Raw genomic sequence first — 17,610 nt, 5'->3', positions numbered from 1 at the left:
TACATGTCAAGTCCAAGACTTTTTCTTTTTTCAACAGTATATCCTATCTCTGTTTCTGCCATATATACACACAATAACCATCCTCTACTACTATAGATTTTTACCTATGTCACTAGATCTGTACTCATGTCTTGCAAAGTAAAATAATGCCATTCTAAACTATAGTCCTCTCAGACCCTAGTTTATGTGGCAATTCCCTATACTTGTCTTCTCTTTTTTCCGCTTTTTTTAAAAACCCTTACCTTCTTTCTTAGAATTTATATGGGTTCTAAGGAAGAAGAATGGTAAAAGAGCTAGGTAATGGGGTTAAGGGACTTGCCTAGGATTACACAGCTAGAAAGTGTCTGAGACTAGAATTGAATCCAGGACCTCCTGTCTCTAGGCCTGGACTTCTATCAACTGAGTTACTTAGTTGCCTTTCCTGCTTTGTTTTTAAAGAACCTTGCTGAAATCAAGATGTTAGCAACAAGATAAATCAAAGGAGCATAAATCTAGAGGTATAAAGAATCACAGAACCTAGTTAGTACAACTCTTATTTTTCAAATGAGAAAACTAGGGGATAGGTTGGGGGTGTGTGTGTATAGTGTTAAGTAATTTGCCCAAGATCACACAGGTAGTGGCAGAGTCTAGAATTGAACTTAGGTTGCCAACTCACAAACTTGTATGCTATACCACATTTCCTTATAAAAATTATTTTTTAAATGGAAATAACTTAATACTATGGTGAAGTATACATTAACATGATCACTCTGAATTGTATTTAAATGGCCAATCAAATAAGGTTTTACGCTCCCTGTTCAACTCTCTCTTGCTCAAATGTTTTATGAGAGTCACAGCAGGAATTAGAGGCTACATGGCACAATGGGTAGAGACACACAATAGCTTTGTGATCCTGGGCAAGTCTCTTTAGCTCTCAGTGCTCTAAGCAACTCTCAGGGTGTTTATAAGTTGTTGAGAGAGTGCCCACCTGCACTGATTTCTCTTATCGCAATGACATCAGTCATTGGTCTAGATTCTATCCCTATCCCAAACAAGAACTAACATTGACTCATATGAACTTCAGTTTCTTTTCCTTTGGTTCAATATTTCCTGGAAGTACCAAAAACAATGAAATGGCCAGGTGTGTTAGAAATTTAAACTTAGAACTGAAAAAGGTCACTTTGGTAACTCAGTAAACCTTAAGTCCATAAAAAAATGCTAGAGAAGATATTTCTAAAACCGTGTGGTTAGAAAGTAATCAAATTTCCCCTCAAACCTGTATTATTGTTTACCCTTCAATGAAATAAGACACTTTACATATTTTCAATTAACAAGACTTCAATATATGTACATAAAATGCCCACATGTACTTATAAACATGAGCAAACTCTGAAAACAAATTAATAAGACAAAAATTTTAAAACATTTGCTGAAATCAGATCTTGTGTTTAGTCATAGAGCTAGTTGCTGGTGCCTACCACACCACCTGCTTGCTTGCCCGTGTGGAAACCAAAAAGCTCTACTGGACTCCAGGTGCATGGATCTTAAAGATTAAAAAAGTCTTACACAGAAAATACCTATGGCTGTTCCAGAACAATTCTTTAGATTCCCCTGAGCCAATCAAGAAATCTAAATTTCTTCAGTGTGATAGCCTAAACAATTCTAGTCTACTTTAGGTTAAATCTCAACACAATAAACTCTTAAGTGATTTTTCAGATTTTTGCAGTAATAGAATTTTGTGTCAAATAGTGACTGGAATAAATAATACAACACTTTCATTTATCTATTAACAAATCACTTATATGGCAGCTTATTGTATAAAAAGGGCTTTTTTCACAACTAGGTGAAGTGTCTCATAAAGTCCATTTTGTTCTATGATGATGTATACATCCTTTCTACTTGGTGTAGAAGTTGAGAATTAAAAAAAAAAAATTTAACCCTAATATGAAGAAGTGTACAGGACAAGTATCGTTATTCCTATTTTGCAGATGTGGAAACATGGGTTAAGTCTCTTAACCACCGGCACATTATCTAGTTAATGGAAGAGCCAGGCTAAAATTTTATAATCTTTTTTGTTCCTAATCCTTCTCCATCTACCTGTTGCATTTGACATTGCTAACCATCTCCTCCTTGATAAGACTTTCCTCTATGGGTTTTCTGAAACCTCTCCTGGATTGCTTGCCTTCTCCTTGTCCTCCTCAATCTGTTGATGTTCCTCAAAGTTCTGTCTTCTCCCTCTCTGCTAGAGGTTCTTAAGCTTTCTTGTGTCATAATGAATTTTAGGGACCTTCTCCATATCCATTATCACAAAATGTTTTTAAATGTGCAAAATATTTAGAATTATAAATGAAATCAATTAATCTTAAATATATATGTATCTTTTTTTTTTTCTAATTCCAAGTTCACGGTCTCCCTGAAAGACCTCTGCTCTGAAAAACTAGGAAAAAATTTTTGTAACAAAATTCTCTGACAAAGGTCTAATTTCCCAAATTCTTAAGGAACTAAGTCAAATATGCAAAAAGTCAAGCCATTCCCCAATTGACAAATGGCCAAGAATATGAATAGGCCATTTTCAGATGAAGAAATCAAAACTATCAATAATCCCATGAAAAAGTGTTCTAAATTCCTCCTGATTAGAGAAATGCAAATTTAAAAAAACTCTGAGGTACCACTTCACACCTATCAGATTGGCAAATATGACAGTAAAGGAAAATAACAAATGTTGGAGGGAATGCAACAGAACTGAGACACTAATACATTGCTAGTGGAGTTATGAATTGATCCAACCATTCTGGAAGGCAATTTGGAATTATGCCCAAAAGGTTTTAAAAGATTGCATGCCTTCTGATCTAGCAATACCACTACTAGGTTTGTACTCCAAAGAGATTTTTTAAAAAGTTTACACACAAATATTTATAGCCATGCTGTGGTAGCAAAAAATTGGAAAATGAAGGGTTGTCCCTCGATTGGGGAATGGCTGAACAAATTGTGGTATATGATGGTGATGGAATACTATTGTGAGGAATGATGAACTGCTTGATTTCTATATAAACTGGAAAGGCCTCCATGAACTGATGCGGAGTGAAATGAGCAGAACCAGGAGAATATTGTACACGGAACTGAAACATCATGGGACTGTGCTACTAATAGCAATGCAATGACCCAAGACAATCCCAAGAGACTTCTGAGAAAGAAAGTTATCCACATTAAGAGATATTACCTGTTCATAAGGGTATATGATTTGGGGTTTTGGTTTTAAAAGATTACTCTATTACAAAAATAAATAATATGGAAATTTTAAAACATGAAGGATAAACAACAATTAAAAAAAAAAAGAACCCCTGCTCTGTATTCTTGCTCAGTAACAGCTCAGCACCAACGGGCTTAATTATCATCTCTATGCAGATGATTCTAATATTTATAGATCCAACATTAGTTTCTCTTCTAGCTTCAGTCCCAAAATACAATTAATTACCCATTGGAGGGGTGACTCAGTAGATTGAAAGTCAGGTCCAGAGATAAGAGGTCCTGCGTTCAAATCTGGCCTCAGATACTTTCTAGCTATGTGAGGCTAGGAAAGTCATTTAACTCCCATTTCCTAGCCATTCCTGTTCTTCTGACTTGAAATCAATATACAGTATTGATTCTAAGATGGAAGGTGAGGGTTTAAAAAAAATTTACCTATTCGACAATTCAAACTAGATTATTCTTGAGGCTCAACATGCCTAAAACTGAACTTATTACCTTTCTTCTTAAAACCTCTCCACTTTGAAACTTTCCCATTTCTATCTAAGGTACTAATTACTGTCCTTCCAGTGCCACATTTGCCACAAACTTGACATAATTCTGGACCATTCACTCTTCCCACATCCCACATATTCAAATATTGCCAAATTTTGTTATTTCCATTCACAGTATCTCAAATTCATTCCTTACTCTCCATTTACTCAGCTACAACCTTACTTAAGGCTCTTACCATCTTCAACTAGGTTAATGCAACAGCCTCCTCACTGGTCCATCTATCTCCAGTCTCCAATCTACATACTGCTGCCAAACCAATTTTCCTTAAGCATAAACATGACCATGTGACTCAATCAGCCAGCCATACCACTGGTGTCAAATAGAAATGGAACCAACAAATTGTCCATAAGGATTCCTGCAGGCTTCATATTAACTTAAAATAGCACATATTATACATCATGTGTATTTTATTGCATTATATTTTATTAAATATTTCCCAATTAAAGTTTAATCTGGTTGAAGCAGGCAGCATTCAAGTGTTATGGGACACCCACTGTTGCCACATGTGCATGTGGCACCCCCACTCTACACTACCTATCCTTTCAGACACACTGGACATTACTCTCCTCCCACAATCCAGGACCCAACCAACTGCCCTTTTCTTTGTTCCTCTCTAAATATACTCCACCTGTTTCCTTCCCTTTGCAATGACCATCTCCCATGCATGAAATGTATCCCTCCCCTTACCCTGGCCTCATAGTCTCTTCCTTTAAGATGAAGTTCAGGCATCAACTTTTTGCAAGACACCTTTCCTTATTCCCAAACCATAAATGCTCTCCTCCATTACAACTACTGTATTTAATTATTTGGAGTTGATGTGTATATGTTGCAATATGTTATCCACAAATGTATTGACATATATTATACATATGAAGATTATATATTTGTGTTTGTACTTGTTGACTACCCCCCTTAAAATGTAAACTTTCTGAGGAACACAGCTGATGTGCTTCTATTCCCAAAGCTGAGCACAGAGCACAGTGCCTGGGTACCTGTAACAGAGCAGGTACTTAAAAATTTGCTGACTGATGAATAAGTGCTTTTCTACCATACTGTTGCTTCTACCTTTCTTGATATAGATATTTTCTTTGTAATATTTTTTATTTTGGTGGTCACAGTCTACTCAATCAACAAGCACTTATTTAGGTACCAGGCAAACCTTTTACATCTCCCTAATTGACACTAACTTCCTCCCTACATTGGTTTTTCCAAACCTTTTCATTCTTCCTCAAGCATCTCATGGCTTTCCCTACTATCCATCCTCTAAGCCTCATACTTCCCTGAAAAAACTATGACTTTGCCTGAGAATTCCCTCTTCTCTCTTCCCCACTTTCTCACTTCTCTTCAATCTCCCCCTATATACTAGCTGTTTTTTCTATCTATAAATATAATCAAGTCTCCCTCATTCTCAAAAAAACTCACTTGAGCCATCTATCCCTCGTAGCTATTACACTATCTCTGCTCCCTTTTCTAGCCAAACTCTTTGAGAAAACCATCTAAAATAGATGTCTCCATTTCCTTTCTTCTTACTCTCTTCTTAACTCTCTTCAAGCTGGTTTCCAACCTCACCATTTAACCAAAACTGACTCCATAGTTACCAATGACAAATTTAATGGTCTTTTTCTCAATCCTCACACTTCTTGAGGTTTTTGTATCCTTCCACCTGGTTGATCAGCCTCCTCTAACTGCTACTCTCCTCAATGAGTTTTTATGACACTTCTTTTTTGTTGTTTTTTTCTTGGTTTTTCCTTCTACCTATGTGACTGCTCGTTCTCAGTCTCCTTTGCTAGCTATCTTCATCCAGGTTACCTAATAATAGTATCCTCCAAGGCTCTGTTCCTAGGCCCACCTTCTCTTCTCCCTCTATACCAGTGGTGAACCTATGGCACATGTGCCAGAGGGAGCACTCAGAGTCCTCTCTGTGGGCACACCCACCATCACCGCAGCACAGAGTTCTTTACTAGAAAGGAAGGGGGACTCCATGTGGGCCTGAGGACACCATCAGCCTTTATAAAAGGTTTGTCATCACTGCTCTTTCCTATTTTGCTTGATGATCTTATCAGCTCCCATGAATCCAATTATCATCTCAATAAAGATTATTCTCAGATCTATTTATCCAGCCCTCATCTCTCTCTTAACATATTCTCAATTCTCCAAAGCCTTTTGGACATCTCGAACTGGATATCCTATAGATGTTTTAAATAAAACATGTCCAAAACTGAACTCAGTTTTTCCTCTAAACCAACTCCTCTTCTTAACTTCCCTATTACTGTAGAGGGTAGGACTAAACAAACCCTCAGACACACAAGCTAGAATGGAGATTTCAACCTCAATTCCTCACTATTTTCTCACCTCCCATATATCCGACTTTTTGCCAGGTCCTGTCTTTTCTACCTTCAGAACATCTCTTGTACACAACCTCCTTCTATCAACTGACACTTATATCACCCCAGTATAGGCCCTCCTTGTCTCATGCCTGAACTATTGCAACAGTCTGCTGGTTGGTCTCCTTTCCTCATATCCATCCCAGTCTATCCTTCACTCAGCTATCAAAATGATCATGTCCCTCTGACTATTCAATAAAATCTAATAATTACCTATTAGCTCTAGGATAAAATATAAAATCCTCTGTTGGTATTTTAAAATGTTTCATTACCTGGCTCCTTTCTACTTTTCCTGTCTTCCTATATTTTACTTCTCTGTCCAGGTAGTCTATGACCAGTGAAACTGGCCTCTGCTTATCCTAACACAAAACACTGACATCATGTATTTTCAATAGTTATATCTCATGGCTAGCATGCTCTATTCTAACTCCTTGTTTCTGTCTTCTGGCTTCCTTCATGAATCAGCTAAAACCCAGCATTCTGCAGGAAGTCTTTCCCAGTGTTCCATAATGTTCACCTTACTTTAATGTCAACCTATCCTCTGCTGATAATTTCCCATTTACCTTGTATGTATCCTCTTTGTACATAACTGTTTATACATATCGTCTTCCCATTAGTCTGTAAGCTCCTTAAGGGCAGGGGCTGTTTTATGCTTATATTTGTAGTCACAGTTTAACACAGTATCTGGCATATAGTAAGCATTTATTAAAAGCTTTTTCATTCGCGGACAACACAAAAGTGAGATTCTCTCTTTTACTCAAGAGTTTTTTGCATTCTGTTGACATTGTATCTTTAAAATATATCATCTTTTCACTTTAAAAATTTATGACAGCTCCAAAAATTGAAATGATAAGCTCTAAAACTGGCATTTTCTATTTACCACTAACAGAATCATAGATTTAGATCTGGAGGATCACCTAATCCATTATCTAATTTACTTGACCTCAAAGATTACCTAATCCACCTCAATTTGGCCCAAAAGAATTAAATGACTTGTCCAAGGTCATACAATTTGTAAGTAGAGCAAGGGGAAAGGGGAGGAGAAGAGGAGAAGAGACACAGATAGGCAAGTAGTCTAATTTGGCTATGGATTAACGTGACTAAGGGAAGTCATGCAAGACTAGAAAAAGAACCACCAAGTTATAGAGAGCTTTAAATGTCAGAGTAGGGAGTGTTAATTTTATTTCATAAGCACCAGGGTATATACCTTTAATGGGAGAAGTGGTATGATTAAATTAACAATTATGATATGACAATGGTGTTTAGCTTGGATGGGACCGATGCAGAAACCGAAGATGAAGATACTACTTACAGAGCTATTTTGCAATACTCCAGATGAGTTAAGGGCCTACATGGCAGTGATGGCAATAGTATAAAAAAGGAAAAAATCTGTTATAAGATCTCTCTCGGAAGTTGAATAAAATGGGTAGCATGAAACAGAAAGGAATACTTTAAAATTATACACTTAAATATTAATGGGTGAATTTGAAAACACAGAAAAGTAATGTTTTTCATTACATTTAAAATGAATCCATGCTTTATTTTTATATTCTTTTCAGGAAGCAATATATGGTTAAATGTTTATAAAAGTTAAATAATTATCTTTAAGTCATGTAATTATTTTTTTATTTTACTTTTAATCATTTTGGAAGAACTTTATATATATAAAACAGTTCCCCAAAATGTCATAGGGCACTAGAAGTATACTTGGAAATCATGTAGTCTGAGTATCTAATTTTATAAATGTGGAAACTGAGGCTTGGAGAGGCTAAGTGACTTGCCTAATGTCACACTGGTATTAAGCAGGCATTCAAAAAAGAGGCCCATTTTTCCAAACCCAAAACTTCACTGGTGTTTATTTGTACTTAATGTGCCTAGAATTGTACTAAAAATGGTAGAATAGAAAAGGAAAAAGGGGACATACCCTATACTTTCCAGGAGTTTACAATCTACTTGAGGAGAAAAGACCACTAAGCATGGAATAATGAAAGAACATAATTTGGGGGCAGCTAGGTGGTTCAGTGGATTGAGAGCCAGGCCCAGAGATGGGAGGTCTTAGTTTCAAATCTGGCCTCAGACACTTCCTAGCTTGACCCTAGGCAAATCACTTAACCTTCATTGCCTAGCCCTTACTGTTCTTCTGCCTTAGAGGCAATACACAGTATTGATTCTAAGACAGAAGGTAAGAATTTTAGAAAGAAAAAAAAAAGAAGAAAGTACATAGTTTAGGATTAAACTTCACAATTCCAAATGCAATTATAAATTAAATTGGAATTCACTGAAGAAAGTGATCAAAGAGGACCGGATCATGATTCCAGAGGACCAATGAGAAGAATGTCACTTATCTTCTAACAAAGAGGTGATAGACTGAAATGGCAGATTGAGACAATTTTGGATATAGCCAATTCGAGAATTTGTTTTGCTTAATTATGCCTACTTGTTATAAAAAGTTTTCTTTTTCAACTTGAGTACAGATGTTAGATAGGAAAAACACTGCAAAACAAACAAACAAACAAATAAATAAAATAAAGTGAGCTGTTGCAGTCAGAAAGGCATTATTGAAGAAATAGGAAACCTGACTAGAACTCTATAAGATTTGGTTAAGTGAAGAGTCCATTGCAGAAGAGAAGTTTAATAGCTTTTGCTAGAATTTGTTTTCTAGTCTGTCTCATATAACTAAAATGAGATGAAAATGGGTAGGAAATGGAGCTCAGAATTCCCAGCCAGAGCATTCTGCACCCTTACCCCTTCTCATATAAGATCCTCTAAACATTTCCCTATATTTTCACAGCATGACTACTGTGAAGACAGAAAGCCACAAAACACTGTTATACAATGCCCCTTCCCTGAGAGAACAGAGCTACAAATCAGGGCAGCTAAGTGGCCCAGTGGATAGCGCCAGGTATAGAGAAGGGAGGTCCCTAGGTTCAAATCAGTCCTCACATTTCCTAACTGCCTGGCAGTGGGCAAGTCCCTTCACCCCAACTGCCTAGATCTTATTGCTCTTCTGCCTTGGAACCGATACATAGTATCACTTCTAAGGCAGAAGATAAAGTTAAAAAAAAAAAGATATAAATCTAAGGTTCATAAAGATAGGTCTGTGGCTACTATATACATAATATATGGAATTATGAGAAATTTTGTAATCATCTAACTTAATTCAACTCTCTCATTTTACAAATGAGGAAACCTAGGCTCTGAGAGGTCAAGTGATTTACCTATAGTCACACAAGCATTTAAGTAGTAGTGCAGGAATTTGAGCACACTTTTCTCAGACTGTTTCCATTACACCATGCTACTTCTGAACTTGTCACAACTGGTGAGGCCCTATAGCTCCATGGTTCCTCAGACACTTTCTATCACTATTGTCTTCTTGTTCTTCCTAAGACCTACTTCTTCAGCGACATAAAATAAACACGTGTTTAGGAATAAAAAATTACCTTAAGTGCACCAAAAGAATTCATCTTAGCCTCCCATCTTAAAGAATTTGGAGGCATCAAATATTTATCTTAATATAATTCAAATTACACAAATATGAATTTAGCAGTGTCCAATAAATAAACTCGAAAAGCAATTGGTTAAAACCTTAGTGTATGGGTGACTCCAAATTAGTAATCAATACAGACATAGCTGACTCTGGGTAAGAGTAAGGAGCTCCAATGTCTGCTCCACTATCTAATTCTTCAAAGAAAGTTTCTAACAGTACTCTCAAATATTGTGTCCTTTAGTTCCTCTTTTTTAAACATTCTGCTACTCTGAATTTCAAAATACATTGTATGAATTTTCAACAACTTCAGAAACACTAGATACAAGAAACATTTCATTTCAAATAGACCAATAAAAATCATCCAGAGATTAATTTCAGATATCATTTGCCAACTATTCAAAGCAATTTTTTGTATGTCCCTTCTATAAAAGGATGTCCAATTTATTTTGAAAGTTTTCTGTGACTAAGGCTAAGTGTAGTAGACCTTGGATCTCAGTTTCCTAATCTGTAAAATGAGGAAATTTGATTAGATAACCAGTAAGATCCTTTTTATATCCAAATCTATGTAGGATCAAAAGAAGAACAAATTCCTATACTTCTCTGGACCAATGTTCCTATGCTGCATCATTTGTTTCTATACCTCAATAATCCTTCATGGAGATTAAATCTTTATTGACACTAAGAATTGTGTTATGGGTGTATAGGAAATTGCTTTTTTCTGTCTGTAAAAGAAACTCTCAATTGCTACTAGTGAGAATATGTTTTGAATTGGTGATGAGAAAAGCAAAATCCGTAATCTCAATAAATTCTTTTGCACAGCTTCACTACAAAACTATTTCTACCTGTGGAAGACTATCAGTTGATTTCCTGTACTAACCAACAATTTCTTCAAATAATAGTTCTGTACCTAATTCTATTGTGTATAAACTCTGCCTCTATTCTTAACTATCCAAACTACTTTTCTTTTAGAAATTTTAGAAATGTAAAGGAGATCCAATTTCTCACCAATGTTTCTAGATATATTCTTAAATCAGTTTTTCTAACAATCATTAATGCAAAAACCTGACTACCTTTCTCTCAGGAGGTAAAAAGCAATAAAATATAAAAAACCAGTCATTTAATATTAACTCAACAATGCAATTACTCCTCCTTTATAAGGTGAGGTCATTCTAAAAAAGCTCAGAACACAAAATACATCATATTAAAATATTTAGAAATAATCTGCTTCAAATTCAAACCACTACAACTAAACACCACATCCAAAAAAAATTAAGGGAAAAATCTCTAAGAAACCATTTATTTACCTGTCAAACTTTACAATAAAAGTTAAATGCTATTGGGCTTTTAAAATGTTTTTAAAACTCAAAACAAATACATTACAGGGTTATGGTACTCGCTGTAAAATGATCAAGACGTTATTAAACAGGATGAACTACCAAACTATACCAAGTACAGATTTTAAATTACTACCATATGAAAAGGCTCATATGCATGAGTTTAAGACAAAGTTAAAATGAACAACAGCATTTAGAATTAATTAAAAAGAATAGATTTAACTCCTCTTTATTTAGTCTTCAGAAATAGGAGTTCCAAGAAGATAAAACTGCCTTGCCAAAATGTCTCAACTCTAACCTTAAGAAACTTCCTCCAAAGGAGTGTTATTCAGTTTGCAAGGCTCATTCAGTTGAGTGGTCTTTAACAGAAAGAGGCAAGAGAGAAAAGGAAGGAGAGGGACTGAAGGGAAAAGAGGAAGGAGAGAGGAAAGAGGGAGAGAAGTGGGAGAGAGAAAAGAGAGAAAGGAGAGAAAGAGACGGAGAGAGAGAAGAGAAAAGAAAGTGAAAGAGTAAGAGAGATGGAGAGAGAAATGGAGAAAGAGAGAGCAAGCGTAATCTGTGATTTCTTAAGGTGAATGCTGTGATTCTAGGAACTACATACCAACTGACAAAACTGAAAATTTGCACATATATATTCAAGAGATAAATGTTTAATATTTACTACCTCTTCTGAGAAAAAGAAAAAAAAGAAAAAAGTCCTATTTTCTTATTTCTAGGCAAGAAATAACATCTTTAATCCAATCAAAGAGATTCTTTAGGAGGTAATACAAATGTGTATACTTGATGTATAACCATATTCATAATTATCCAAATATCTAGATACTAGATGAATAGCCATATTCATAATTATCCAAGTATCACAAGCTGAGAAATAAAGATATAAGTATTTCATATTACTTGAATGTTTTATCTATATACACAGATAAAAAATAAAAGGCATCTTATTCTTGTAAATTAGTCATATGTTGTTATAAAATTTACTTGGGGGGGGTCCTAAAAAAAGACAAATTTATTCCAATTAACAGAATTACAAAAGGAAAAAACAAGGCAGGTCACCACTAAAAGCCTTAAATACATTTTCCCATAACTGAGTAAATTGCATCTATATTATTTAGCACAAAGCTACAATTGTAATTTAAAACTATATACATTTCAGCACCAGTCTGAAGAAACTTCCTTGAGAAAAAAGGAGAGGATGAGTTACCATGGAGAAGTCCATTACAGAGCCAGGCTGAACTTTCAAACTCAATATTCGATATTAAGGATGGGAATCCACATTGTGATAAATCCTCCAATTAATTTTGAAATTGTTCCAGAAGTTGATCTTCAACATTTACTTTTCTCTACGGGATCAACTACATCTTCTGCAACAGGTGACATGAAACTCTACTCCCCATAGAACATGGGGGTGCTTCTAAGAAATAAATTATTTATGTGAGATTGGAGGGACTATTGCTATTTGGGATTTTACAAAACTGAATTTCAACTAAGTTTACACTTCTAGTTTTTTAGTTTTTTTTTTTTAAAGCAGCCACCTAACGGCAACTGTTGCATGTGCCCATTAACACACAAAGAATGAAAACAAACACATGTACGGCTAATTAAGGACCATAACACAAGTGGTCCAGCTAATTCTTCCTTGAGACAATTTCAAAATGATACAAAGCCAAGACATGTTAAAAAAAAAAAGAAACATGAGTGGAAAGGATATTATTTACATATTTACATCCTAAGATCCTTTCTAAGAGATGAGATACAAAACACTAAATTGCAGAATTCACATTTAGCCCCGCGAAGTGGCTGGCTAAACAGGAGGCTTCTTTACCTCAAAAACAAAACAAAACAAAACAAAAGAAAACAAAACAACCAAAACAAATCTACTTAAAAAAAAAAGACAGCAATGGCTATGTGTATGGCAAAGTCTCAATCTTGTCTTGTGGAAACACTGCACTGGCTCAAATTTGGAAAAGAGGGGGGAGAAAGTGGAAGAGAGAGACAGAGTGTGGCCTGCAAACTGCAACAATGCAATCTCCATTTTGAACAATGCACCTCTTTCCTCTTGTAAATCTATTTTTTTGCCACTTGATGTGCAATTGCATTTCCCCTCTCTTTGGGGGTGAGGTATGGGGGGGGGGGTGACGCTAGAGCAGGATGCACACTGCAAGAGAGTGAGTGAGAGAGTGAGTGAGTGAGTGTGTGTGTATGTATGTGAGTGTCTTCGGGGTGGAGGGGGTGGGGGTGGAGAGAGTGGAGGAGGGGGGAAGGTGGAGAGAGGGAAAGGCAAGCCCCTGATGCAGCTGGGCTGGGTGGATACCTGGGGTGCTGCTGTAGGTGCTGTGGCTCCTGAAGCTGCTCTCGGTGCAATAGCTGGCATCGTCGTCGTCTTCCATTTCCTCGGGATAATCGGAGTCATCGTCGTCGTCCTCCATAATATCCTCCTCCTCCTCCTCTTCTGAGTCTTGCGTCTCCTCGGGGTCCCCTTCTTCCTCCTCTTCCTCGGAGACCATATCCTCGTCCTCGTCCTCCTCTTCGCTCTCGTGGTCATCGTACACCACTTTGCTGATGCTCCTCCTGGACGGGGTGGCCCGGGCCAGGTGGTGGCCGCCGCCGCCGCCGCCCCCGCCTCCAGCTCTGCCTCCCCCGCCTCCTCTCCCCCCCCGGCCCGGGGCGCCGGCGCTGGGGCTGCTGCTGGGGGGGGCGGCCGGCGGCGGCGGCGGCGGCGGCGGTGGCGGCGGCGGCGGCTTCCTCCGGCTACCGCCGCCCCCCCTAGGGGAGCTCAGCCGCGCCTTGGGCGCCACCTCCGCCTGGGCGGCGGCCCACCTGCCCCGGCTGCTGCCTCGGTGCCGGGAGCGGAGCCCCCCGATGGGCCCGGCCGGAGGTGGCGGTGGCGGCGGCGGCGGCGGCGGCGGGGGAGCCGGGGCGCCGCGCTCCGCAGCGCCTGCCGCGGGCTGCTTGGGCGGCCTGCCCCGCCTGCCCCTCATGTCGGAGCCGAGGAGGGAGGGAGGGAGAAGGGAAAGCCGAGGGGGGGGAGGGGGACCGGCCGAGGGGCGGCGGTGGGGAGCCGCGGGGGCGGGGTGGGGAGCCCCGCGGGGTCGGGGCGGGGGGGGCCCGGCCGGCGGAAGCGGGTGGAGGGAGAAGGCTCAATCCGAATTGCCGGCGCCCCGCTCCCGATCGCCTCCAGCCGCCATCTTGTTTCTTCCCTCTCGCTCGGTGACTGGGGGAACCGACAGCGGCAGCAGGCCTGGAGCGCGGTCACGTGAACGCCCCCGCCGACGAAGCCGAGGCCGACGCCGCGCAGTCGCCTCTAGGGGGAGCGCGGGAGCCTGCAGTCCGGGCCCAGCCAGCTGGCGGGGGCGCGCAGAGGGGGAAACCCGGGCAGCTTCGGGGCCAGTGGCCCTAAAGGACCGGAATAGGGGACAAGGTGTTAAAAATGAACCCTACCACTCATGGGGACGGAGACTCAAACAGGGAGAGATCATAAAGACTACTGGAGTCCTTCCTTCTCCCCCTGCCTTGCCCCCCCGCCCCCCCGCCGCCGTAGCTGTAAATACGAAAGGGAAACCCCCAAATTGAATTGGGCGGGGGTTGGGGGGAGACAAGAGGAAGACCCCACACACCTATACACACACAGAACGAGAGTTAAATTATAAATGGAGCCTGCCACTGGGAATGACTGGGCCGAGAAGGGAGGAGGAAGTAGGAGGGGGAGGAGCAGAATTTCAGCTTGTATGGAGACACTGAGGCTGGGCACTGGGCAGCACCAGAGACAGAGACCCTAGGAGGGAGTGCTTGTGGGTGGGAGAGAAGGCTTGAGTGTCTCAACGAGTGCTGGGTTCTGGAAAATCCTGTCCTTGCACCGTAATAACAACGATACCACGGTATCTTCAGGAATCCCACCCAAATTTGACCCAGAGGGCTTACTCCAAAGGAGCATTAGAGGTGATTCCAGAAATGAAGATTGTACTAGGGAGACACCCGCCTGGCTGCCCCAGCAACAGAGTTTGACAGCTTCATCCGGAGAGTGCCTTCCCATTGCAGTCAGCTTGCATCGTAGCAATAACCTGTATTGATTCTCCAACAGTTTCCCATATAACTAGACACAGAGATGATTCCTGAAGTGCTCTTAAACTTCAAACTTCCCAATGCCACCCTTTAACTGCTGTTTACACCTAGACTGCAACCTATTAATTTTATTTTTAATTGGGCATATTTAGAGTTTATTGTAATACTGTATCTTAATTGCATTACAATAGCACACCCCGAATCACAATAATTTGTAGGCCACTGAGGATCATGAGAAGGACTATAGTTAGCACCCTTTCTGATTTACCTTTTCTCTCAAATGGCTCTGTGGCAGAAATATACAAGTTACCCACCCACATACACAAACTATTGTGTGAGGTGGCCCCGTTATAGATGAGGAAATTCTTTCCTATTGAGCAATAGAGCAAAAGATGGTTGGAAAGAGGGGAAAGATAGAAGTTCCCTTTAGATTTCTCCCAGCCTCCCAGCTTCCCTATAATTCATTCTAACCAGCCTTTAAGTTGCAAGTATCCCTTGCATTCAGATATTAAACTTTCTTACCTAACACCTGAATTATCAGCTAAGAATTAGCTGACATCCAGCTGAGAGAGTAAGGACGTGATATATAGAAGAGGAATGTAGGATCTAGATTAATTAAATAAAATTTTCCAAAACTTAAAAAAAAAAGGAATGTAGGAGCAAAAGAATGCTGATTTTTTTTAAGCACAAACTTTACTGGTTTCAGAGTTAATTAAAAAAAAAAATAAGCCCTTGATTATACCACTCAAAGCTCACCTTTGACATATGCTGGAACCACCATCACAATTAATAATAAATCAACCAGGGCAGGGGCAGCTAGGTAGCTCAGAAGGTCAAGAGCTAGACCTAGAGACAGGAGGTCCTGGGTTCAAATTTGGTCTCAGACACTTCCCAAATGTGTGACCCTGGACAAGTCACTTAACCTCAATTGACTAACCCTTATCACTACCAAGTCTAAGAGAGAAGGTAGGAGTTTTAAAAAAAAAAATAATAAATCAACCAGCTCACACCATTTCCCTGTCACTGTGCTAGGTACTGGGATTACTGTAAGAATTGAAATAATCCCTACTCTCAATAAGCATGTATGCTAATGGAAGAGACATTATATATTGTACCTCTTCTGGGGCCTCAGGTTTACAGGTTGAATCATCAAAGTGGTGACTACTACCTCTAATTTTTGGTGTAACCTGATGGGTGGCTACTCATATTATTGTTGTTCATGAAATCTGATCAATGTGGTTTTTCCTTAATAATCAGCCATAGCAAGCACAGTCAGTTCAAAATATTCCTAACAGATAAGCAAACAAACTAACCTGGAGCACACCAACAAATACACAGACTGGGGGGGGGGGAGTGATAATGAGGCACAAATTTATAAAACAATAGTAGTGAGGTACACAAATAAGGAATACTTATTACTAAGGCAACTCATAACTCTGGAACTACAGGGACTTAAAATCACCTCTCTGTCAGGTCCTCATGTATTCCATGCGGGTGAGATGTGATGATGGTTGATTGGGGCTCTAATGCTAAGCTAAATTAGTTCTCCACAGAGCACATGATTTCTTTTCTTAAAAATTTTTTTTTGAAACCCTTACCTTCCATCTTAGAATCAATGCTGGGCAAAGGCTAGGCAATGGGAGTTGTGACTTGTCCAGAGCTACATAGCTAGGAAATCTCTGAGGGCAGATTTGAACCCAGGACCTTCCATCTCTGGGCCTGGCTCTCAATCCAATGAGTCACCTAGCTGTCCCTGAGCACATCATTTCTGATGGATGAGTTGATCTTGCTTCTCACAGAGAATGATATCTAAAAACTGAAAGTGAAAGTCTACAGGCTTTGAAAACTGAATTGGCTCCTCCTGTAGCTGCTAATAGGTATGTGGAAAAATTAATGTCAGATAAAAATCTGAATGGACTTGTACCTCACCCAAATCCAGATTGTCAGTCTCTTAATCTGATATCACTCCTTGATGGGCAGCTGTAATCGTCACCACCTTGTGCCTTATGCTTGACCAGGATGCTATACTACTTTTTCAAAAAAGACAGAAGCCTTTACCCTTTGATTGGCAGAAACATCCATTTTACTCCTTCAGGATCTTATTGTTAAGGTTTGTTACCTCTCAGGAAAGAGTTAAGAGTTCTAACCAGAGGTAAGCTATAACCAATCATATTGGAACAAATTGTTAAATTTTCAATGTGAACATTTACACTTCAGGCATCAGCACTTGATTTATTGTTTTGTTGATTAGTTAGACTTAAGAAAATGACAGGGAAAAAACCCAATAATGCAGATTAAATTTACCTATGGATCATACTTCTCAAATCACCCTCTCCTCTTCCCACAGAACTAGTTATTAAATATTTACTAATTCAATGCTAAACTCAGTCATTCCTTTTGATCACTATTCCTGATTAAGCTCTGGGTTCTTTCATTGAGGAACCTCATCCTAACTTATGATGACCAGTCAATTGTTCAGTTGCGTCCAACTATACATGACTCCACAGGGTTCTCTTGGCAAAGAGAGTAGAGTGGTTTCCCCATTTCCTTCTCCAGTGTATCT

At 39.3% G+C, this 17,610-nt stretch overlaps 1 protein-coding gene across 7 annotated transcripts in view; it reads right to left on the bottom strand.

The window, feature by feature from the left end:
* The window catches only part of BPTF (bromodomain PHD finger transcription factor), a 182,810-nt gene extending 168,644 nt beyond the window's left edge, over window positions 1-14,166 (bottom strand). For 3 of the 7 annotated variants that reach the window (XM_007482780.2, XM_056817276.1, XM_007482781.2), the window contains exon 1: window positions 13,300-14,165. In XM_007482780.2, coding sequence (XP_007482842.2) covers window positions 13,300-13,966 — 667 coding nt within the window. In that variant the 5' untranslated portion in view covers window positions 13,967-14,165. Of the gene's footprint in view, window positions 1-13,299 lie in introns of all 7 variants that reach the window. The other 4 variants (XM_007482778.2, XM_056817274.1, XM_056817277.1 and 1 more) reach the window with 3 other exon arrangements.
* Window positions 14,167-17,610: the final 3,444 nt, after the last annotated feature.

Source organism: Monodelphis domestica, chromosome 2 (genome assembly GCF_027887165.1).
Source record: "Monodelphis domestica isolate mMonDom1 chromosome 2, mMonDom1.pri, whole genome shotgun sequence".
NCBI lineage: Eukaryota > Metazoa > Chordata > Mammalia > Didelphimorphia > Didelphidae > Monodelphis > Monodelphis domestica.
This window is presented reverse-complemented; position numbering and strand designations above follow the sequence as displayed.